Raw genomic sequence first — 27640 nt, 5'->3', positions numbered from 1 at the left:
GCTTGAAACACAATAACAACACCTTAATAGTTGGTTCTCCTGACGGCAGTTTACGAACAATGAACACACATGGTCAAATGAAAGAGGTCATAGGTATTTAGATCAAATGTCCTGTCCGCAAACTACATGATGAACTACCCGCTCAATACGTATTGCAATATTTGGCTGGGATGGAGGCTCTTTATGTCGAAAAACTACTCCACATATGTTGGAGGCCCGACATAAAAAGTGGGTGGAAGAAAACACTCCGATTTTGGTAAATCAGTTTCTGATATTGAGAAACTTTGCGCAGTAAATATACATATAAAATTTATTACAGCCGCCACATCCGGAAAACCTGATTTCACTTCCAGTTTTTATCGATGTTCAATTTGTAGGTGAAATGAAATGTTCTGAATGATTCGCTACACCCGAGCAGTTTTACATTGCAACCCTTATAGCGTTTACATTGCTCGGGAACTTTTACTGTTACCCTGATCTCGATATATAGGGACATCGTGATTGGCGTCACATGGTGAGAAGAAAATGTTTACTCTTCGAGAGTACCTGAGATCACTACTGGCTAGAAATAGAGATTCCTATTGTGTCGATTCATGTTCCTTATTTCTCTTCTTGTGAATATGGACTTTGAGTTTGAATGTTCCCTTTAAGGTATCGCGCGTTACATAAATCCTACACGATATTTAGAATTATGAACAAAATATACCAGAGGATTTAGGCACAGTTTCTTCAAAAACAACGCTTTCTATATACATATACATCAACAATTTATTGTTTCCAACAAAATATGAAAAGGATATATCAAATGTGTGTGGAAGGAAACATTCCGATTTCCCGAGTATTGACCTTGACACTTACAAGTATGAAAAAGAAGCACACATGGTCCTATGTAACATCATTAAACACAACAGATGGATGAGATAATGAAGTGTTCGGACGGAACAATAAAATACAACAAAAAACAATAGAACAATTCGTTGGTTACCTAAGCATGCTGTGAGTCTTAAACAGCTGAAAAACTTAGAAAACAAAAAATACAAAATTATTATAGAAAAATCGAGGTAAATTATCACAGTATCAATCAATGTTTAAAAGAGTAATTTAAACACAATGTAAACATACCGTTAAACCCATTTCAAATATGAAATCAGAGCCTAGATGAGCTTTGTATAAAACATCGTATCAAACATGTAAAACACGATTTAAAGCTAAGTGACCATAAACACTTCACAGTGCTCTCCAACATCACTACTTTTATGTACAATTCCTCCTTCCTTACTTTCCACTGTGTCACTGGTGATACGCAAATACTCTTGCTTCTTGAACACTTTTCTACAGTGTTTGCATGACACGGACTTGCGGAAGTGTCGGCTTGTGTGTTTTGTTAAACTTTGTATCGTTTTAAATGTTTTTTTGCAATACTTGCCACCTCTTCCTAACTCGTCATGTAATTGTGCATGTCGCTACAGACTTGTTCAACCTGAATTCTTTGTTGCAAACAGAACACCGATGCCGTTTTTCGCCGCATGTATAGGATTTACCTGATTTTAATTAATCGTTTCTTTACAAAGACGAAGTCCCGGGAGACCAGCTGAGTCATCTGTATGACCCGATGCTGAATTTGGCAGAGCCGGTTTGGGATTCATTCTTCATCGTCATCGTCATATTTAAAGCTTCCTCCTTCAATATTGACGATTATGTGTTTTTTTGGCCTTGTGCTGTAGTGCGTTGTGTATGTATATAATTTGCTATAGGATAAAAAAAAAAAACTGGTTAAAAGCAGTGAGTGTTAGTTGTGTGGTAGGTTTTGTATAAGTTCGATTATGTTATTTTATGTGGTGTATTCAGAAACTCATTGACTTCATGTTGCATTTAAACAGAGACGTATACACTGGCTTTATATGTCTCTGATTTAAACGATAGACTAATAAAGACAATTACTTTGGTTTCTATTTCTCAATCATCGTAACCCCTCTATTACTGTAGACTTTGTAGTTTCGTTTTTGTATTATAAATACTATGTAACTACCGTATACTAGATCATTTTCACTTTAGTTCCTAACCAGGACCGTATACTAGGTAATTTTCACTTTAGTTCCTAACCAGGTCCGTATACTAGGTAATTTTCACTTTTGTTCCTAACCAGGACCGTATACTAGGTAATTTTCACTTTAGTTCCTGACAAGGACCGTATACTAGATCATTTTCACTTTAGTTCCTGATCAGGACCGTATACTAAATCATTTTCACTTTAGTTCCTGATCAGGACCGTATACTAGGTAATTTTCACTTAAGTTCCTGACCAGGACCGTATACTAGGTAATTTTCACTTAAGTTCCTGACCAGGACGGTATACTAGATCAATTTGACTTTAGTTCCTGACCAGTACCGTATACTAGGTAATTTTCACTTTAGTTCCTGACCAGGACCGTATACTAGGTAATTTTCACTTAAGTTCCTGACCAGGACCGTATACTAGGTAATTTTCACTTAAGTTCCTGACCAGGACCGTATACTAGGTAATTTTCACATCAGTTTCTGACCAGGACCGTATACGCAATATAGTTACCTTGAGTATACAGCAACTGAAAATTTAATTTCTTTTTCTATGTCATCTAAAGCCCCTCTCTTGACCGTTTACAAGTTCATACATCACAGGTATTAGCCTCGTCTGTCAATGCACCTACATTTATAATATAATCAGAGGTGTATTGACAGTCGAGGCTAGTACCTGTGTATACATTGATGAATTGATGCGATCAATAAGCGTGGAAATATCTTTCATTTTATAATGTACCCGCTCAGGACTGTACACGCTATAGGCGTATACAATGAAATTAAAACTTCTGAAAAATGTTCTATCTATTGTGATGTCTTTGCTCAGGATCACCCTATCATTCCATTTCCTGTTTTGATACGATCATGATGATTATCCCTTTCAGATATTTTAAACCTTCCTCGACCAATCAGTGTCCTAGATTTCCTGACTCGAGAAAGCCACTAAGTACTTTTTCTAAATTGACGGCAGTTCTACGTGATATAGAGTCGGGCAATCTAGGATGCTGAATGGCCGAGAAGCAAATCCTGCTCGAAGTCCAGACAAGTTATCTAACTTGACGGTCTAGACCAGCTCCAATCCCAGTCAGCCCCGATCCCAGTGAGTCAGCTGTCCGACGGTCCAGACCAGCTCAAGTCCCAGTCAGCCCCGATCCCAGTGAGTCAGCTGTCTGACGGTCCAGACCAGCTCAAGTCCCAGTCAGCCCCGATCCCAGTGAGGCAGCTGTCTGACGGTCCAGACCAGCTCAAGTCCCAGTCAGCCCCGATCCCAGTGAGTCAGCTGTCTGACGGTCCAGACCAGCTCAAGACCCAGTCAGCCCCGGTCCCAGTGAGGCAGCTGTCTGACGGTCCAGACCAGCTCAAGTCCCAGTCAGCCCCGATCCCAGTGAGTCAGCTGTCTGACGGTCCAGACCAGCTCAAGACCCAGTCAGCCCCGATCCCAGTGAGGCAGCTGTCTGACGGTCCAGACCAGCTCAAGTCCCAGTCAGCCCCGATCCCAGTGAGTCAGCTGTCTGACGGTCCAGACCAGCTCAAGACCCAGTCAGCCCCGATCCCAGTGAGGCAGCTGTCTGACGGTCCAGACCAGCTCAAGTCCCAGTCAGCCCCGATCCCAGTGAGTCAGCTGTCTGACGGTCCAGACCAGCTCAAGACCCAGTCAGCCCCGATCCCAGTGAGGTAGCTGTCTGACGGTCCAGACCAGCTCAAGTCCCAGTCAGCCCCGATCCCAGTGAGTCAGCTGTCTGACGGTCCAACCAGCTCAAATCCCAGTCAGCCCCGATCCCAGTGAGTCAGCTGTCTGACGGTCCAACCAGCTCAAGTCCCAGTCAGCCCCGATCCCAGTGAGGCAACTGTCTAACGGTCCACACCAGCTTAAGTCCCAGTCAGCCTCGATCCCAGTGAGGCAGCTGTCTGACGCCACTTCAGCTTCAAGTTAGCTACACTTTGTAACTAAAGCGGACAAATACATGGCCAGACCGGGATTCGAACTAAGGACCCTCCGAACTCTCATTTAACTGAGCTACCTAGTCGCCGGCGATCGACCCAATCCAGTTCCGTTTCAACTTCATCTTAAAAATCCAACACTCATTCTTTGTGCAAGGGGCGTAGCTGGGATTTAAATATTGTGTAGGCACTTGAACAATTGGCTGATAAAAATGTATTTTTGTTAATTTAATGACGACAGTTTTAAAGGTTAAATAAAATAAATTGATAAGTATATAAATATAAAATTGTATTCCAACTTCGAAAATTGAATGAGTGGTAATGATCTAAATATGAAGATTTTAACAGGAGTTTTAACCTAGTCCCTTGTAGAACAATTTGAAAGGAGAATAAACACGAATTGTTATCCGAAAAACTAGCGCTGGAGGAGGTAGTTACATGGGCACGGATGCAGTTCAAACCTCGGAAATCACGTTGCATGATTATGAGGAATGGCAGACTCAGCCGACAGTTTGTACTGAAGGTCCAAGAGGAGGAGATACCTTCAATCATTGGCAGCCCCATAAAGTGCCTAGGGAAATGGTTTGACGACACACTCAGTGACAGCCAGAACCACAAGAACACCCAAAGCCAAGTGCGCCAGTGGATGAAGAAGATCCACAAGTCGGGACTTCCTGGAAAGTACAAAGCATGGATATACCAGCATGGCATGCTACCAAGGCTCACATGGCTGCTGCTACTGTATGAAATACCAACCTCAACAGTAGAAGGGTTAGAGAAGATGGTGAATGGGTACCTGCGGAAGTGGCTTGGGGTCCCACCAAGTTTCACATCAGTTGGGCTGTACAGTTGTTCGGCAGAACTACAACTACCATTCAAATCGGTCGTTGAAGAGTTCAAGGTAGCAAAATGCAGGCTGGTGATGACTCTGAGGGACTCCAAAGACGTGAAAATCAGCGAGGCAGGGATACAGACAAGAACAGGGAGAAAGTGGTCAGCAAGCACTGCAGTTGGTGAAGCAGAGAGTATGCTCGAGTTGAAGGATATCATCGGGAATACCTGCGTCGGAAGACAAGGAGTTGGCTTCTCTCATTTCCAGCAGTGGGAGAAAGCAAATACCCAAGAAAGACGGCAAATGGTGCAGAAAGAAATCAGAAGGATTGAGGAGGAAAGGAGGAGAGGGAAATCTGTAGAACTCAGCAAACAGGGTGCGTGGACCAGATGGAATCTCCCAGAGAGGAAGATGACGTGGGCTGAAATATGGAGAATGGAGCCCTTCCGGATATCATTTCTGCTACGATCCGTGTATGACACGCTACCATCTCCTGTTAACCTGCATCAGTGGGGATTGACGGAGGATCCTTGCTGCAAGCTATGCGGAGGAAGAGGAACAATGGCTCATATCTTGTCTGGTTGCAAAGAAGCACTACGACAGGGTAGATACCGATGGAGGCACGACAACGTCTTGCGGGTCCTAGCGGATATCCTTGAAGTGGAGAGAAGGAAGAAAAGAACTGGTGTAAGAACAAACCAGGCTGGTATCAAGTTTGTGAAACCAGGGGAGAAAGCCACAGTGAAGCCTCGAAGCACCTCATCCATCTTTGAACGGGCGTCAACATGGGAGATGAAGGTTGACCTTGACAGGAAGCTTGTGTTTCCAGGAATAGTGGAAACAACACTGAGGCCTGACATGGTAATCTGGACAGAGCAATCCAGACACCTCATCGCCATAGAGCTCACCGTACCATGGGAGGAAGGCTGCGAGGAAGCTCACGAGAGGAAGAAAGCCAAGTATGATGAGCTGATGGAAAAGTGCAGGAGCAGAGGATGGACAGTATGGCTCTTTCCAGTGGAGGTTGGCTGTAGAGGTTTCCCCGCACAGTCAGTGTGGAGGACACTACGGTCAATAGGACTCACTGGGAGGGCAAGAGCTACCGCCATCAGACGATTGGGAGAAGCTGCAGAGAGAGCATCGTGCTGGCTATGGCACAAACGAGATGAGCCGATGTGGAAGCCGACATAGACGAGTAGTGGTTTGGCCACCACTACTGACCCACCAGCCGGAGGATGTAGTGATTAAGGGTCGAAACATCTGAAGAGGGCTGGCCATCACCTGATGACGTCAAATGAGGCTTCGCGACTAGAATGACAGCAGTGACGGACTACAAGTCAAGGATGTCACAAGATGCAGAATCACCATCACCTGTAAGCAATCATCATAAGCTAAATTTAGTTTTTTTTTATCGGTAGGAGGGTGGTTCTTAAAAAAACAGAATTCCGAAGCGTTAAAAATATCAATGTGTGAATTCGAAATTGACAAAACTAGGGCAAAATATGAACAAAGGCATGGAGACCTTTGATGAATATAATGAGAACAATACCAGGTGTTCCGGAAGGGTAAGCGTCTTCTGAGTCATCGATGACTCACGTCATTTAAATCAAGTCAAATCCAAGTTGTGTTACGTCCTCATAATGAGAACTTGTGTAGTTAAAACAAAACCACTCGCATGACCATAATAAATATCATCGACCTTCATGTAACACAAAGAAATAGCATAATTCCCTGTTATATGTAAAATATGATGGCGACCATAAAGCTCGTCAATAGTCCGCATTAACCTTCATCTTTTGAAACGCTGTGCTGCAAGTTTGCTGTCCGCAGTTACACTCTTTGATATCATGATAAAGTCATGAAGTTATGCTATGCTTGAATACCGACCAAATCAACTGCAACATAGGGAAGTAGGGATGTTACTGTCAAGAAAGGGAAAAGTCATGATCGAAAAATCAATATCGTCCTACTTATCGTACAGCGTAATTGTAAGAGGTCCTTTTGGATCATGTTATGAGTAAAGGTCGAATAAAGTGGCTGTGCTTGAAGAGCTCGTAATTTCCTTAATTTCAAGCTCAGGAGGGAACACAAGAGCCATGTGGTTAATACAATTTTTATTATTTAAAGACAGCCCATTGTCGATATCTGAGTGTAAGAATTGAAGGACTTGGTTGGATTATTTTTGTCCTGGTCGCACTACAATAAATTTAGCCTCGTATGAACACAGGAAATGTTGACCGTAGGAGGAGTTTCTTCTCATAGGAATACCTACAGTCTGCTCACTGCATATTGTCATCCAGCATATTGTCATCCATGAACTCAATCATTCTCACAATTTCATCCTCTGTATATCTATTTAAGCCTTTTAACAACCACACATTTATATCACAGTTCACACTCACACATTTATATCACAGTTCACAACCACACATTTATATCGCAGTTCACAACCACACATTTATATCACAGTTCACAAGCACACATTTACATCACAGTTCACAACCACACATTTATATCAGTTCACAACCACACATTTATATCACAGTTCACAACCATACATTTATATCACAGTTCACAGCCACACATTTATATCACAGTTCACAACCAAACATTTATATCACAGTTCACAACCACACATTTATATCACAGTTCACAACCACATATTTATATCGCAGTTCACAACTACACATTTATATCACTGTTCACAACCACACATTCATATCACAGTTCACACCCACACATTTATATCCCAGTTCACAACCACAGATTTATATCACAGTTCACACCCACATATTTATATCGCAGTTCACAACCACACATTTATATCACAGTTTACAACCACACATTTGTATCACAGTTCACAACCACACATTTATATCGCAGTTCACAACCACACATTTATATCACAGTTCACTACCACACATTTATATCACAGTTCACAACCACATATTTATATCACAGTTCACAACCACACATTAATATCACAGTTCACCACACATTTATATCACAGTTCACAACCACATATTTATATCACAGTTCACAACCACACATTAATATCACAGTTCACCACACATTTATATCACAGTTCACAACCACATATTTATATCGCAGTTCACAACCACCCATTTATATCACAGTTTACAACCACACATTTGTATCACAGTTCACAACCACACATTTATATCACAGTACAACACCACACATTTATGTCACAGTTCACAACCACACATTTTTATCACAGTTCACAACCACACATTTATATCGCAGTTCACAACCGCACATTTATATCACGGTTCACAACCACACATTCATATCCCAGTTCGCAACCACACATTTATATCACAGTTCAAAGCCACATATTTATATCACAGTTCACAACCACACATTTATCTCACCGTTCACAACCACACATTTATATCACAGTTCACAACGACACATGTATATCGCAGTTCACAACCACACATTTATATCACATTTCACAACCATACATTTATATCACTGTTCACACCCACCCATTTATATCACAGTTCACAACCACACATTTGTATCACAGTTCACAACCACACATTTATCTCGCAGTTCACAACCACACATTTATATCACAGTTTACAACCACACATTTGTATCACAGTTCACAACCACACATTTATCTCGCAGTTCACAACCACACATTTATATCACATTTCACAACCATACATTTATATCACTGTTCACACCCACCCATTTATATCACAGTTCACAACCACACATTTGTATCTCAGTTCACAACCACACATTTATATCGCAGTTCACAACCTCACATTTATATCACTGTTCACAACCACACATTTATATCACAGTTCACAACTACACATTTATATCACAGTTCACTACCACACATTTATATCGCAGTTCACAACCACACATTTATATCACGGTTCACAACCACACATTCATATCCCAGTTCGCAACCACACATTTATATCACAGTTCAAAGCCACATATTTATATCACAGTTCACAACCACACATTAATATCACAGTTCACCACACATTTATATCACAGTTCACAACCACATAGTTATATCGCAGTTCACAACCACACATTTATATCACGGTTCACAACCACACATTCATATCACAGTTCGCAACCACACATTTATATCACAGTTCACAGCCACATATTTATATCACAGTTCACAACCACACATTAATATCACAGTTCACCACACATTTATATCACAGTTCACAACCACATATTTATATCACAGTTCACAACCACACATTAATATCACAGTTCACCACACATTTATATCACAGTTCACAACCACTCATTTATATCACAGTTCACAAGCACACATTTATATCACAGTTCACAAGCACACATTTATATTACAGTTCACAACCATACATTTATATCACAGTTCATAACCACGCATTTATATCACAGTTCACAACCATACATTTATATCACTGTTCACACCCACCCATTTATATCACAGTTCACAACCACACATTTTTATCACAGTTCACAACCACACATTTATATCAAAGTTCACAAGCACACATTTATATCACAGTTCACAACCAAACATTTATATCACAGTTCACAACCACACATTTGTATCACAGTTCACAACCACACATTTATATCAGTTCACAACCACACATTTATTTCACAGTTCACAACCATACATTTATATCACAGTTCATAACCACGCATTTATATCACAGTTCACAACCATACATTTATATCCCAGTTCATAACCACACATTTATATCACAGTTCACAACCACATATTTATATCGCAGCTCACAACCACACATTTATATCACAGTTTACAACCACACATTTATATCACAGTTCACAACGACACATGTATATCGCAGTTCACAACCACACATTTATATCACATTTCACAACCATACATTTATATCACTGTTCACAACCACACATTTATATCACAGTTCACCACCACACATTTATATCACAGTTCACTACCACACATTTATATCACAGTTCACAACCACATATTTATATCACAGTTCACAACCACACATTTATATCACAGTTCACAAGCACACATTTATATCACAGTTCACAACCATACATTTATATCACAGTTCATAACCACACATTTATATCACAGTTCACAACCATACATTTATATCACTGTTCACAACCACACATTTATATCACAGTTCACAACGACACATGTATATCGCAGTTCACAACCACACATTTATATCACAGTTCACAACCACACATTTATACCGCAGTTCACAACCACATATTTAGATCACAGTTCACAACACATTTATATCACAGATCACAACGACACATGTATATCGCAGTTCACAACCCCACATTTATATCACAGCTCACAACCACACATTAATATCACAGTCCACCACACATTTATATTACAGTTCACAACCACATATTTATATAACAGTTCACAACCACCCATTTATATCACAGTACACAACCACATATTTAGATCACAGTTCACAACCACATATTTATATCACAGTTCACAACCACACATTAATATCACAGTTCACCACACATTTATATCACAGTTCACAACCACACATTTATATCGCAGTTCACAACCACACATTTATGTCACAGTTCACAACCCCACATTTATATCACAGTTAACAACCACACATTTATATCCCAGTTCACAACCACACATTTTTATCACAGTTCACAACCACAAATTTATATCGCAGTTCACAACCACCCATTTATATCACAGTTCACGACCACACATTTATATCACAGTTAACAACCACACATTCATGTCACAGTTCACAACCACACTTTTATATCACAGTTCACACTCACACATTTATATCACAGTGCACAACCACACATTTATATCACAGTTCACAACCACACATTTATATTACAGTTCACAACCACACATTTATATCACAGTTCACAACCACACATTTATATCGCAGTTCACAACCATACATTTATATCACTGTTTACAACCACACATTTATATCACAGTTCACAACCACACATTTATATCGCAGTTCACAACCGCACATTTATATCACGGTTCACAACCACACATTCATATCACAGTTCGCAACCACACATTTATATCACAGTTCACAGCCACATATTTATATCACAGTTCACAACCACACATTTATATCACAGTTCACAACCACACATTTATATCAACAGTTCACAACCACACATTTATATCACAGTTCACAAACACATATTTAATCGCAGTTCGCCACTCTTTTGGAAAAGAAAGCACTTAAAAAGAGAACGAATCCATTCCTTCTATTTGGTATGAGGAATGGTACTGTAAAGGGTTGGGAAGTCAAATGTTTTGATAAAGGAAACAGTTTTTGAGAACAGGATGTTCAAGATAGGTCAAAAGATCTTTTGAGTTCTTCAATATTCACACTCCATTTATTCCACTTACCAAGTAAACAGCCACAATACGACTGTAACCCTAATGAAATGGTACAGAGAACGGTATAAACAGTTTCCATTATGGCTTGGTTGAGCAACAAGATGAACCGCGATAAAACGTTATTCATAAGGACTTTTCGGCATCAAACGCTAACGAGACATGTCTGTATCATTATCATTAATGGGTAATCGGAAAGATAGTAATTATAATACAGAAGCGTGAATAGCTAGTATTTCGTTTTTCGAAAAACCGGAAAGTGTAGGGTTACCATGGTTGTCAAGCATGCTTAGTTCTAGTTCTCCAGACGAAGATTAGATGCGTTGTCGGCACAAACAAATGCATGCCTATCATGCAGATTGTTGAGTGGTTTGCACATCGGGGTCAGGAAATACAGACTTTGTGTTTTATTTTCCTTTCGGATTGCAAGCAGCTAATTTCGTTTTGCCCTTATGGTTAATATCTGTTTGTTAAGTCACTAATTAAGACGGACTTAAAGCTTCTTAATTCCTTCAGAAACTAAGTACAGAGTCTCAGAGGACAGTGTTTATGACGGCAGTATCTATGACGACAGTGTACTTACAGGGTAGATGGATGTCGTCCGATCGTAAAAGGAGAAAAGGGTCACCTTGTCATAACTTGCAAGCCTATCTCTGACTGATATCCTATGCGTACCAAGTCAGGGTGTGGTGGGGTATGGGAATCAAAGAATGGTCGACACCTTACTTTGAGTAGCCTCTGAAGACTGTGAACTTTTGATATTTCGAATTTTCCGGACCACAATCTTGTTCATCTTTATGGCATTGCCATTATTTTTCATATGAGCTTGAAAGTTGTATTGCATTTTTGTGTATTACAAGATATTGGTCAACTGAAAAAACTTAAACATGATTTTTTCGCACTTTGTATTAGACAAAACATCCTTGATATACATATTCACTTTTTCAATTTCGTGAATTCACACAGATTTTAAACAAACACTTAACAGAATTATGTGTACACAGGCACGTGCCAACTCGAGCCTAAGGCAGCTACAATCTCTACCCAGAGTCGTTCCTTTTTAATCACACACACATTAAAGGGAGAGCAAGGACCGTAACTCTGCGTGGAGATTGAGGCAGCTACGCTACTGCCTTTGTTAGACACACACAGTTGATTATCCGAAATTCTACCACGTCTTGGATGTTACGACATCTTTCATTGGTTAATAACCATGCATCCCTTGACAATAATACATGCTCGTGAAACGCTCCTCTTAAAACCTCCCCCGAATTGCAGATGATTTATTTTGAAGATTAACAACCGGAAAGGTGTCTTAATTGGTTTTATGTGTTGTTCAGCGACGTCGATAGATTGATGCTTTTGATTGATTGTAATGAAATATTGTGAGTAAAACATGTCAGTGTCTTTTGTTTATCGTCTGCCAAATTGAGCAACTCAAATGGCAGCTGTAAGTGAAGCTTGTCGGTTTTCGGAATATGATCGAAATGTGCAAAGTTGTTTACTTTTATCAAATAGGCAAAGCATTCGCTCAACTTACTCAGGGCCGGTGACGTGACGGGTCACGCTCAGGCAGAGGCCAAGCACAAAATTTTGTCAACAGTAATACATCTTGTGGTAACCTTTGATAAAAATATCTTGTTTGAGAATGGCTTTTCATACTAAGGTCATTGTTCATTTCTTTAGAAATATCAATAACAAACGTGAACTCTCAAAATCCAAGATGGCTGCATGGCGGCCATCTTGTTTTCCCGATCAGTCCCAAAATGAAACGTGCAAAATATTGGCCCATGGGTAACATTCATAGAAAATTTGAGAATCCATTCTTTACTTTTTGAGAACAGAGATAACAAAATTTTGTTATATAATGGATGAAACAATCACGGACAAACGGCAATTTGATCAGCCAATCTAATGATGGATGGTTGAAAACGCATCACGTGGCAAATGTTAGCATTTGCAAAGAACAGCCTTATATAAATATTTGAATTGTGTAGGTCAGATCTCGAACAATATAGGCGTATGGGCATTGAGGTGTATACAAAAATATACAAGAAATTCTTCCAGACACAACAACAAAATATCAGTTTAGCTTTAGGTCTGGTGATTTATTATTTTTTCATGGTTGTATAGGATTATCAAAAAAAATAAAAAATCACATAGTTGACAATAGAATCAAGGAAAAGTACATAGTTACAAGAAATCCTTTACGGTCACCTGAGTTAAATTAATATCTATTTCCAACAAAGATGATCTTACTAAGTTTGAAAGAATTTTTTCTGACTGGTTCTTGAGAATAAGTCAAAAACGTAAAAAGATTACGAACAACGGATGACACACGACGACGGACGAAAATATGATCGCAATAGGTCACTCAGTTGACCCTAACAATATTAAATGAAACAGAAGATAACAGCATAAATAAAAACAGACGATGTAAATAAACCTATCATAACTGTTCTTTGGCAGCAAACTTTCATCTAAAGTTGGAGCACGCTCACCAAATTCATTTCTATTTCTAACCTTGTTGTGGCGGAATTCTGTCCTTCAAGTTGTGCAGTCGACCTTTAAACATTCAATAGACGATAACGTGCTTTAACTAAGTCATTCTTCCTGTGTGGTTCCATGTTAAAAAAAATCATTCAAACACTTTTCTGACTTCATTTTTCATCCCGTTTTGGTAAAATTTTGCACTGGGCAGGTAAAGTATTACGTGCTTCTATTCGTAAAATTTATACAATTAAATTTGTCCATTTATACAATTAATTTTTGATCTCCGCATACAAGTTTTGACATCATTCCCATTTATATACTGTTAAATTTGCCATAAAGTGTTTCGGCCAGTAAACGTATCATGGAAAGCATTCAAAAAAACGGATAATGACAAAAATAATACCAGCAGAAGTGCTGGATATTTCTGTAGCCGAATTTTGCATCTGTAAACAAAATATGTCGACCGTAGAAAACTGTCAAAAAATGAAACAAAGTATTGAAAACTCCCCCCCCCCCCCGGCATTACTTCTACAGATTTGTATAAAAAAAAAATAACCTTGTAGGACTTTTTTTGAGAAATGATTAAGATGAAATAAAACAACATATAATAATTATAAATCAGAGATGGGAACTGTTGGACTAGGCCGGAATTCGAACCGGACTTCAGCTTGCTACCTTAGCGCTCTAACTGACTGATCTACTGGTCAACAAATGAGTCCTGGCCAAACTGTGCTACAGTTATATCAAAGCAGAAATGAAGGGGGTTAATGTATATAGGAACATGAGGCCCGATAGGCCTGCATTGCTCACCTACTATTAATCTCACACTTCAAAAGTTTAAAAGTGGACAAAGGTCACATACTGAAATAGCCTTAATAAAGCTACAGGGTAAATATCCTTACCTCGGACTCTTGGTTATTAACAGAACCTGTTACAAGATTTAAGTTCATTTGACCCAAGTGACCTTGAAAAAATTTAGCAAGGTCATTCAGTTGAACAAACTTGGAAGCCCTTAATCCCAAATATCATCAGCCTATGACTTTTGGTTATTAAGATGAGATTGTAAAGGGATTTTAACACACTTGACCCCTGTGACCTAGAAAGTATGTCAAGGTCATTTGCAAACTTTGTCATGCTCCATCCCAGGAAGCTACCAGCTAAATATTAAAATTGCATGCTTTTTGGTTCTTCTTCATTAGTCATATGAAGTTTTTGACCCCTGTGAACTTGAAAGTATGTCAAGGTCATATTCATTCGCAAACTTTCTACAGCTTCCTCGGAGGAAGGTATCTGCCAAATATTAAGATTGTATGGCTTTTAGCCCTGAAGAAGAAGTCGTTTGATGGTTTTGACATATTTGACCCCTGTAACTTTTAAGGTAGATCACGGTCATTTTCATACGCAAAATTTGTCAAGCTCCATGCTAGGAAACAGTTCATCAAAAGAAGTCATTTGAAATTTTAGACATAGTATAGATAGTATTTGAACCCTGCGACCTTGAAAGTAGGCCAAGGTCATTTTCATTTGCAGATTTTGTCAGGCGCCATACAAGGAAACTATTAGCCTAAGAAATAGTCTAATCGCAATCACATTGAACATATAAGCTCTAGGAGAAGTAGCCTAAAAAAATCTGTGTTCAGACATACAACACCCCCATCACCAACTCTATTGTAGAGCATAACCAAAGCTACAAAGCAGTTATAAAATCTATGTTGTAAACGATAATATCCTGGAAGACATTCGCTGACCTACTGCGAGACAAGCACTAATATATTAACAGTATCAAGGGGTCCAAGGGAACTGAATTTCTCAGCAGGTTATTTTGAAATCTGCAAAGGAGTTTAGGGAAAAAAAAACCATTTTTATTTGATTGAAATCTGCCCAGTAGTTTGGGTGAAAAGGTCATTAAAGCAAATCAGAACATTTGACCTCCTTTACTTGGCCCCACAATCCCCAGGAGGGTCAGCTCCTTTACTTGGCCCCACAGTACCCAGGAGGGTCAGCTCCTTAATTGGTATCACAGTCCCCAGGAGGGTCAGCTCCTTTACTTGGCCCCACAGTCCCCAGGAGGGTCAGCTCCTTTACTTGGCCCCACAGTCCCCAGGAGGGTCAGCTCCTTAATTGGTATCACAGTCCCCAGGAGGGTCAGCTTCTTAATTGGTATCAGTCCCCAGGAGGGTCAGCTCCATAATTGATATCACAGTCCCCAGTAGGGTCAGCTCCTTAAATGGTATCACAGTCCCCAGGAGGGTCAGCTCCTTAATCGGCCCCACAGACCCCAGGAGGGTCAGCTCCTTAATTGGTATCAGTCCTCAGGAGGGTCAGCTCCTTAATTGGTACAACTTTTGATCCCCATGAATTTTGTTCAGTGATTTGAGAGACGTTGTTATATGATAACAGACAACAGACAAAGCACCATCATTTGGTACCATATAAATTTAAGGTATTGTCCTGTTAAGGTTATTCATGTTTAACTAGATTTTTTTTTTTTTTTAACAAAAACATATGTCTCCCCTTATAAGCCAATAGAAAAACTCAGGTATAAAAAATAAACAAAGGGCCATATCGCTTTAAAAAGTGGAGCACGAGACCCGAATTTAGAATGCGACACTCCTACTTCCCAAGATACATTAAAACTTTAGCAAGTTTGGTCAACGTAGGTGGAATAACATGGAAGTTATGCCGTGGACAAACTTCGGTATTAAAATTAAACAGAGGGCCATAACTCTGTATATAGTGACACACAATACCTAATTTCAGTGCACAGCACACCTTCTGTGAGTGATGCAGGTATACTTCAAGTTTGATTATGATATCTTTAATGGTTTGGAAGTTATGCCGTGGACAAACTTCGGTATTAAAAATAAACAAAGGGACATAACTCTGTATATAGTGGGGCATACAATCTGATTCTAGTGTGAGGAATTCTACCTTCCCAAGATACATAAATATGGTAAGTATGGTCAACGTAGGTGAAATAACATGGAACTTATGCTCCGGACAAACTTCCGCATAAAAATTAAACAAAGGGCCATAACTCTGTATATAGTGAAGCATGAGACCTAATTATATTGCACTGCCCACCTTCTGTGGGTGATGCAGATATAGTTCAAGTGTGATCAAGATATCTTAATTGGTTTTAAATTTTTTGGCTGGACAAGAATTTACTAAAAAAGGGGAACTTATTTGACCTTTGACCTTGATGTGAAGTTCACAGTGACCTAATTCCAGTGCACTGCACACCTCCTGTGGGTGATGCATGCATACCTAAAGTTTCATCAAGATATCTTTAACAGTTTAAAAGTTATGTCCCGGACAAGTTCGATTAGAAGAACCAGAAGAAGAAGAACCAGTACTTATCGATATGTCTCCCTTCATTCGAAGGGGAGACATAATAAGAATGAAACCTTGTTAGCAAGTAGTTACCATTGTTTTATTAACAGACATTAAGATTATTAAAAATCAGTGTTCTTTAATTTCAATGTCGGAACCAGCCGAAGTGTGAGATTGCATATCAACTTACAAATATTTATGTTTGTTCTGATAATTGAGTGACATAAATTGTAAACACTTGTATAAATGAAATGACAAATCTAAATGAAATAACAAATCTTAATTCTTCGCAAAGAACATTATTTATGTAAATAATTCATTTTCACACAATGAGGGGGAAAACATATAATCAGGAAAAAACTAACATCCGTAACGTTGACCTTGTTTCTCTGGAAGAAAGGAACAACTTGGTGAGTTTCTTTTTTCCTGGATCAAAAAGGAAACATTTTGGAAATGTATCTAGAATCAGATTTTGATGTCAGGCTGTGTGGTAATTTAATTTATATCCAGATTGTTATGTTTACCTTACTTCATACAGGGCTCAATTGTATTTGCTCTTGATAGACACCAGAATATCTTTACAGGAATACATTTTATTTTACCTATCAGCAAATCATGCTATTTAAAAAACCTTTCACAAAAACAAATCACTGGTGTATTTTATGATATATTTACTTTCCCTTTATCTGCTTGTAAAGTCCCTGCGACAAAATCATGTTTGTAGGTGTGAGTTAGAATAAAAGTTTTTACCTAACTTCAAATTAATCAGTATTTACAAACATTGCACATTCTTTTGAAGTAACACAAAATTATGTATCCCATGAGACCAACTGAGATCATTTGCAAGTGTCAAATAAATACCTGGTTCATTTCATGCTAACCAATTCACCAGCTAACCCCACAAAAAACAGCTATAGGACACAGAAAACACAAGTTATAACAAAACCTAACAACTATTTTAAATTAAAAAAAATGTATATAAAAACACTTCTATATATACATGTATATCTAACATTTTAACAGCTTATTATCAAAACACAATCAAACCGTTAAAACTTTATCTACAATATGACAGTATAGCGCTAACTGTTTGTAGTAAAGGTGTGTACTGTACATGTTATTTCATTAAGTAAAGCACTAACTGTTTGTAGTATTGGTGTGTACTGTACATGTTATTTCGTTAAGTAAAACACTAACTGTTTGTAGTATTGGTGTTTAGACCATCATCCCCTGCTCTTTTTTAAAGTATGATAAATCATTGAATGGGCCTTGTCAACACTCAGAGGGGAGGGGGTTCATGTCAATGCAATTCCTCACAAAAAAGGGGGAGGGGCGCTAATTACTGCAAATACGGTAATCTGCATTATACTTCTCTAATTAAAGCACTCTGAATATTACTCCAGATGTACAAAATTTTACAAGTGAGAAGAAATTATTTTCTTTATGAGAGCAAAATTATTTTCATGTAGGATGTTATCAAGTGTATACATATATATATATGAATGAGGGTCAAACTTTTACTTCTCTCACTTCCCAAAAAATCTCTGTTTGGATTCTAAACACTTCTGTTCAGATACTAAACACAGGCATGTGATAACATGATTGATTGATTGATAGGTTTTACGTCCGCTTCACTACCGAGTAGTCTGGTTATCCAGCAGACGAAGAAAAGACAGGAAAATAAGTAGAAGGTATAAAGTATGGAGTGAAGGGATAGAGGAGGGAGATAGGTTAGAGAAGGAGCCATCTATTCTATATGTATTTACTGTAAAAGTATAGTTTTTGTAAGACAGCTCCTATGCCTAATTTTTGCCTTAAAGAAACCTAACACTCGTCGTATAGCATCACCAAGCCTGGAAGGGAAGTGAGGTACTGAGCCGCCGCCAGCTACACCAGTTCCTGCCTATTCTATGAATTTTGTTTGGTATATATATTTGAAGTCCTTCTAAACGTCTTAATAAATATATCCTCCCCTGTTGTTTATATTTAACATACCCCTGTATTTCATATATTGCAAAGTGCGTGAACTGACAACAAGGGTGGTACATTTCGCACTAACACTTTCACTGCATTTAATCTTTAGGTGTGACACTTATTTTTGTCAATTAACTCATTTTATATAATTTACTTGCATTTTTCTATATAAGACCCACTGTGATATTTATACAACATGCTACTATATTATATATTATATATTTATTATATTCCCTGTTTTAAATATATAATATAATTGTGTGGTATAAATAACGGGACCCTGCGATACAAGTTACAATAGCAGTGGTACATGTAGCTATAAACATGGGGTTAAATATAAACAGGCAACCAATATTTAACTCATTCACCCCTGAATTTTCATAATGAAATATTCTAACCTTTGAATTGGAAGAGTTCAAATGTGTCTTCAGGGGTGAATGAGTTAATAGCTGAGTTTGCAAAAAAATCATTTTTTAAAGGCAGAATGGGTGGTCTGTTAGGTTCTACAGTATTACATGTTTGTTCCTTCCTTAGTACAGTGTATGAATGTGATAAAAAAAAAAAGATCGTTTAATTCTAGCTCGCCCAGGCAGCAAGTTCTCGCATGTCATCATCATCCTCCGGAACTGTGGTTTTCTCTGCAACACAACCACATCAGGAATCATGGTCATTTCAACACACGTACAGTTATAACATAAATTGATTATGTGAAAATGATAAACTTAACCGAGGGCTCAACTGAGATATAGAGGATCTTACATTCAAGTCCATGTCATATTGAATTCATTAAACAAGTTTTATAAATTCAATATGACGTTGACACTCATGTAAGATTCTATTTATCACATCACATTCATAATTTATAAAAAAAATATGAAAACACCATTATGTGTTCTCAGCTGACTCTATATACATCAAAACCAAAGTACTCCGGTCTATTATCGTCGTTCCATGCTGTGACAAAGTAGTGCCATGACAAAGTAGTGCCAATTTGTTTTTTCCACAGCACCTTAACGTTTTATTACACATGTGTAATACCATATTTATGACATGGCCGTATGACGTAGTAAAATGGGTCAGTTATGTGATAAGAAAAGAGTTATCGTAAGACCCTCTTCACAGGTAAGATACTAATTGCCTCTATCACCTGGAGTCTAGATCATTATAAGGAACAAAGATATTGGTATAGGAACAAACATATCAGTATAGGAACAAACATATCAGTATAGGAACAAAGACATTGGTATAGGAACAAAGATATTGGTATAGGAACAAAGATATCTGTTTAGGAACAAAGAACTCGGTATAGGAACAAAGATATCAGTATAGGAACAAAGATATTGGTATAGCAACAAAGACATTGGTATAGGAATAAAGATATTGGTATAGGAACAAAGATATCGGTATAGGAACAAAGAACTCGGTATAGGAACAAAGATATCAGTATAGGAACATAGATATTGGTATAGGAACAAAGATATCGGTATAGGAACAAAGATATTGGTATAGGAACAAAGATATCGGTATAGGAACAAAGAACTCGGTATAGGAACAAAGATATCTGTATAGGAACAAAGACATCGGTATAGGAACAAAGACATCGGTATAGGAACAAATATATCGGTATAGCAACAAAGATATCGGTATAGGAACAAAGATATCGGTATAGGAACAAAGATATCTGTATAGGAACAAAGACATCTGTATAGGAACAAAGAACTCGGTATAGGAACAAAGATATCTGTATAGGAATAAAGACATCGGTATAGGAACAAAGATATCGGTATAGGAACAAAGACATCGGTATAGGAACAAAGATATTGGTAGAGGACCAAAGACATCGGTATAGGAACAAAGATATTGGTATAGGAACAAAGACATTGGTATAGCAACAAAGATATCGGTATAGGAACAAAGATATTGGTATAGGAACAAAGACATCGGTATAGGAACAAAGACATTGGTATAGGAACAAAGATATCGGTATAGGAACAAAGATATTGGTATAGGAACAAAGATATCTGTATAGGAACAAAGACATCGGTATAGGAACAAAGAACTCGGTATAGGAACAAATATATTGGTATGGAAACAAAGATATCAGTATAGGAACAAAGATATCGGTATAGGAACAAAGATATCGGTATAGGAACAAAGATATCGGTATAGGAACAAAGATATCGGTATAGGAACAAAGACATCGGTATAGGAACAAAGATATTGGTATAGGAACAAAGATATCGGTATAGGAACAAAGATATTGGTATAGGAACAAAGACATTGGTATAGGAACAAAGATATCGGTATAGGAACAAAGATATTGGTATAGGAACAAAGATATCGGTATAGGAACAAAGACATCGGTATAGGAACAAAGATATCGGTATAGGAACAAAGATATCGGTATAGGAACAAAGATATCGGTATAGGAACAAAGACATCGGTATAGGAACAAAGATATTGGTAGAGGAACAAAGATATCGGTATAGGAACAAAGATATTGGTATAGGAACAAAGACATTGGTATAGGAACAAAGATATCGGTATAGGAACAAAGATATTGGTATAGGAACAAAGATATCTGTATAGGAACAAAGACATCGGTATAGGAACAAAGATATCAGTATAGGAACAAAGATATCGGTATAGGAACAAAGACATCGGTATAGGAACAAAGACATTGGTATAGGAACAAAGATATCGGTATAGGAACAAAGATATTGGTATAGGAACAAAGATATCTGTATAGGAACAAAGACATCGGTATAGGAACAAAGATATCGGTATAGGAACAAAGATATCGGTATAGGAACAAAGATATCGGTATAGGAACAAAGACATCGGTATAGGAACAAAGATATTGGTAGAGGACCAAAGATATCGGTATAGGAACAAAGATATTGGTATAGGAACAAAGACATTGGTATAGCAACAAAGATATCGGTATAGGAACAAAGATATTGGTATAGGAACAAAGATATCGGTATAGGAACAAAGACATCGGTATAGGAACAAAGATATCGGTATAGGAACAAAGATATCGGTATAGGAACAAAGATATCGGTATAGGAACAAAGATATCGGTATAGGAACAAAGATATCGGTATAGGAACAAAGATATCGGTATAGGAACAAAGATATCGGTATAGGAACAAAGATATCGGTATAGGAACAAAGATATCGGTATAGGAACAAAGATATCGGTATAGGAACAAAGATATCGGTATAGGAACAAAGATATCGGTATAGGAACAAAGATATCGGTATAGGAACAAAGATATCGGTATAGGAACAAAGATATCGGTATAGGAACAAAGATATCGGTATAGGAACAAAGATATCGGTATAGGAACAAAGATATCGGTATAGGAACAAAGATATCGGTATAGGAACAAAGATATCGGTATAGGAACAAAGATATCGGTATAGGAACAAAGATATCGGTATAGGAACAAAGATATCGGTATAGGAACAAAGATATCGGTATAGGAACAAAGATATCGGTATAGGAACAAAGATATCGGTATAGGAACAAAGACATCGGTATAGGAACAAAGATATTGGTATAGGAACAAAGATATCGGTATAGGAACAAAGATATTGGTATAGGAACAAAGATATCGGTATAGGAACAAAGACATCGGTATAGGAACAAAGATATTGGTATAGGAACAAAGATATCGGTATAGGAACAAAGATATTGGTATAGGAACAAAGATATCTGTATAGGAACAAAGACATCGGTATAGGAACAAAGATATCAGTATAGGAACAAAGATATCGGTATAGGAACAAAGACATCGGTATAGGAACAAAGACATTGGTATAGGAACAAAGATATCGGTATAGGAACAAAGATATTGGTATAGGAACAAAGATATCTGTATAGGAACAAAGACATCGGTATAGGAACAAAGATATCAGTATAGGAACAAAGATATCGGTATAGGAACAAAGATATCGGTATAGGAACAAAGACATCGGTATAGGAACAAAGACATTGGTATAGGAACAAAGATATCGGTATAGGAACAAAGATATTGGTATAGGAACAAAGATATCTGTATAGGAACAAAGACATCGGTATAGGAACAAAGATATCAGTATAGGAACAAAGATATCGGTATAGGAACAAAGATATCGGTATAGGAACAAAGACATCGGTATAGGAACAAAGACATTGGTATAGGAACAAAGATATCGGTATAGGAACAAAGATATTGGTATAGGAACAAAGATATCTGTATAGGAACAAAGACATCGGTATAGGAACAAAGATATCAGTATAGGAACAAAGATATCGGTATAGGAACAAAGATATCGGTATAGGAACAAAGACATCGGTATAGGAACAAAGACATTGGTATAGGAACAAAGATATCGGTATAGGAACAAAGATATTGGTATAGGAACAAAGATATCTGTATAGGAACAAAGACATCGGTATAGGAACAAAGATATCAGTATAGGAACAAAGATATCGGTATAGGAACAAAGATATCGGTATAGGAACAAAGACATCGGTATAGGAACAAAGACATTGGTATAGGAACAAAGATATCGGTATAGGAACAAAGATATTGGTATAGGAACAAAGATATCTGTATAGGAACAAAGACATCGGTATAGGAACAAAGATATCAGTATAGGAACAAAGATATCGGTATAGGAACAAAGATATCGGTATAGGAACAAAGACATCGGTATAGGAACAAAGACATTGGTATAGGAACAAAGATATCGGTATAGGAACAAAGATATTGGTATAGGAACAAAGATATCTGTATAGGAACAAAGACATCGGTATAGGAACAAAGATATCAGTATAGGAACAAAGATATCGGTATAGGAACAAAGATATCGGTATAGGAACAAAGACATCGGTATAGGAACAAAGACATTGGTATAGGAACAAAGATATCGGTATAGGAACAAAGATATTGGTATAGGAACAAAGATATCTGTATAGGAACAAAGACATCGGTATAGGAACAAAGATATCAGTATAGGAACAAAGATATCGGTATAGGAACAAAGATATCGGTATAGGAACAAAGACATCGGTATAGGAACAAAGACATTGGTATAGGAACAAAGATATCGGTATAGGAACAAAGATATTGGTATAGGAACAAAGATATCTGTATAGGAACAAAGACATCGGTATAGGAACAAAGATATCAGTATAGGAACAAAGATATCGGTATAGGAACAAAGATATCGGTATAGGAACAAAGACATCGGTATAGGAACAAAGACATTGGTATAGGAACAAAGATATCGGTATAGGAACAAAGATATTGGTATAGGAACAAAGATATCTGTATAGGAACAAAGACATCGGTATAGGAACAAAGATATCAGTATAGGAACAAAGATATCGGTATAGGAACAAAGATATCGGTATAGGAACAAAGACATCGGTATAGGAACAAAGACATTGGTATAGGAACAAAGATATCGGTATAGGAACAAAGATATTGGTATAGGAACAAAGATATCTGTATAGGAACAAAGACATCGGTATAGGAACAAAGATATCAGTATAGGAACAAAGATATCGGTATAGGAACAAAGATATCGGTATAGGAACAAAGACATCGGTATAGGAACAAAGACATTGGTATAGGAACAAAGATATCGGTATAGGAACAAAGATATTGGTATAGGAACAAAGATATCTGTATAGGAACAAAGACATCGGTATAGGAACAAAGATATCAGTATAGGAACAAAGATATCGGTATAGGAACAAAGATATCGGTATAGGAACAAAGACATCGGTATAGGAACAAAGACATTGGTATAGGAACAAAGATATCGGTATAGGAACAAAGATATTGGTATAGGAACAAAGATATCTGTATAGGAACAAAGACATCGGTATAGGAACAAAGATATCAGTATAGGAACAAAGATATCGGTATAGGAACAAAGATATCGGTATAGGAACAAAGACATCGGTATAGGAACAAAGACATTGGTATAGGAACAAAGATATCGGTATAGGAACAAAGATATTGGTATAGGAACAAAGATATCTGTATAGGAACAAAGACATCGGTATAGGAACAAAGATATCAGTATAGGAACAAAGATATCGGTATAGGAACAAAGATATCGGTATAGGAACAAAGACATCGGTATAGGAACAAAGACATTGGTATAGGAACAAAGATATCGGTATAGGAACAAAGATATTGGTATAGGAACAAAGATATCTGTATAGGAACAAAGACATCGGTATAGGAACAAAGATATCAGTATAGGAACAAAGATATCGGTATAGGAACAAAGATATCGGTATAGGAACAAAGACATCGGTATAGGAACAAAGATATTGGTAGAGGACCAAAGATATCGGTATAGGAACAAAGATATTGGTATAGGAACAAAGACATTGGTATAGCAACAAAGATATCGGTATAGGAACAAAGATATTGGTATAGGAACAAAGATATCGGTATAGGAACAAAGATATCGGTATAGGAACAAGGATATTGGTATAGGAACAAAGATATCGGTATTGGAACAAAGACATCGGTATAGGAACAAAGATATCGGTATAGGAACAAAGATATTGGTATAGGAACAAAGATATCAGTATAGGAACAAAGACATTGGTATCGGAACAAAGATATTGGTACATGTATGTGTGACAGCTGTGTCAGGTTAACATTTCATACAAAAATATCTTACTTTTGTGTTTTGGTTCCTGGGTAGGAACAGAGGGCAAATCGTCCAGCATAGGTCCAACATCCAGCAACTGCTCATCCAGTTCTGCCTGTTCTAATTCCTCCAGCTCAGATAACAGTTCATCCTGTGGTCAAATTTACATAAATGGTCAGAAGAGGTCATCGTTATGTCAAACCATTGGACATTCTGCAGTTACTTAAATTATTATTAGAAAATGTCTGTAGGACATGAATACCCCCGTCACCATGTGAAATTGGGTTCAGTGTTTGATGGGACGGGAAAGGACGGGACAGACATGGGTAACACTATATGCCCCCCCCCCCCCCATTTTATGGCCGGGGCATAAAAATTAAGTTGTTATTACAGCAACCAGCCCAACATCTACATTTCCCTTGACACATATGTATACCTACCTCATCCACATCCTCTCCGAAACCTACTGGATTAGATATAGCCTCTGTTATTTCATTGGCCACCTCTTGCTGGTCGGCTACCTCATCCATCATAATGTGAACTTTGTCCACGTCTCTGTAAACAAGCCGTTATATAGAGTAGGGAGCGAAATTTTACTGTGTTACATAGAAAACCAGGGTAACCTGAAACTTTTGCTATATTTACTGTTTATAGTGAGACTGCAAAATTTGTTGTGGTTATTGAAAAAGTTGTGTTAAAATACTGACACAATTGACCCCCGTAACCTTGAAAGAAGGTTACCTTCTTTCATTTAAACGAACTTAGTTGCCTTGCATCCCAGCATGCTATTGTTCAAATATCATCTGATCCTCTGCCTCCTGGGTATTCAGAAGAAGTTTAAAGGTTTAAATATTTGACTGCTGTGAAATATGGTAAAACCTAGGTCATTCATTAGAAAAAGTTGATAGCCATTCATTCCAGCATACTTTTGGCCAAATAGCAGAAGTTGTTTAAAGTTAAAAGGTTGACGTTGAACGGATGCAGATGCCAGGCCACCACATTATCTCCCTTGGCCCTTTTGATAAGTTGAGCTAATGAATGTCAATTCAAAACAATTATCAACCTTTAATTTTTTCTTAAAAAATATATTTTAATAATTTTCACTGTAAAGGTGACAACTATAATGCATCAAAACATTTTGGATACAAGAAAAGTCACAAATTGAACCACTTTTTATGACCCAATAAACATTCAGTTACAGAAAAAGCTGAATGCAGGAAGAAAGGATGAGGTGAGTAAGTTATGTAGAAAGGATAAGGTATGTAACGTACAGGTTTTTGTGTGCTCCTTTCATCGCCTTGGCTGCTCCCTGCATAACCTTTAGAACCTCTGTATTAGTATTGGCATTCTCCAGAGCCTCTCTTTGGAATTCTATCGTCGACAAAGTGCCGTCAATGACTGTTAATTGTTTCTCATAGCGCTTCTTCCTCTTCAGTGCCTGAAGGGCAACTACAAATAAGAAATATGTGTCTGTACATGATTTCAATATCATATATTTACATTTGTGCTGCAACCCACTATAAAAACATTACTAGCAGAAATGCATTATATTTGAGTATGAAAGCAAGAACTCTTGTGACGTAACACGTGGCTTACTTATGACGTCATAGATTAACCTTGTTCAATGAAAGTCTTGTCACTTCGAATAACATGGAGAATGCTCCTGCGTCAAACGACTACAGTTAATTATTGGTCACTATTTTAGTTAAATAAGGCTGTTCCCCCAATGTTGTTTAGAGGACGTCGCATATACAAAATGCAGTAAATTCAATATGGATGTAACCGATTTGCGTTTGTACCAGCATGTAAATTTTAAAAACGCTGTTCAATCCCTATATCAAGTTCCATGATGTCAATGGTATATTGTAAATCACCTTACTTTTGTTTGTCTATTCATGAGGAGATTAATTTGAGAA

General features: G+C 37.7%; 1 protein-coding gene across 2 annotated transcripts in view; it reads right to left on the bottom strand.

Moving 5' to 3' along the window:
• Positions 1-27640, bottom strand: part of LOC110443230 (charged multivesicular body protein 4b-like) — a 56752-nt gene that overhangs the window by 12647 nt on the left and 16465 nt on the right. The window contains exons 2-5 of one of the 2 annotated variants that reach the window (XM_021487315.1): positions 26996-27173; positions 26165-26279; positions 25755-25875; positions 19572-19693 (exon numbers count right to left, since the gene is read on the bottom strand). In XM_021487315.1, the coding sequence (XP_021342990.1) occupies positions 19632-19693; positions 25755-25875; positions 26165-26279; positions 26996-27173 (476 nt within the window). In that variant the 3' untranslated portion in view covers positions 19572-19631. Of the gene's footprint in view, positions 1-19571; positions 19694-25754; positions 25876-26164; positions 26280-26995; positions 27174-27640 lie in introns of those variants that run through there. The other variant, XM_021487316.1, reaches the window with a different exon arrangement.

This window comes from Mizuhopecten yessoensis, unplaced genomic scaffold (assembly GCF_002113885.1).
Source record: "Mizuhopecten yessoensis strain PY_sf001 unplaced genomic scaffold, ASM211388v2 scaffold716333, whole genome shotgun sequence".
Taxonomy (NCBI): Eukaryota; Metazoa; Mollusca; class Bivalvia; order Pectinida; family Pectinidae; genus Mizuhopecten; species Mizuhopecten yessoensis.
The sequence above is the reverse complement of the archived record's forward strand: the minus strand, read 5'-3'. Positions and strand labels throughout refer to the sequence as shown.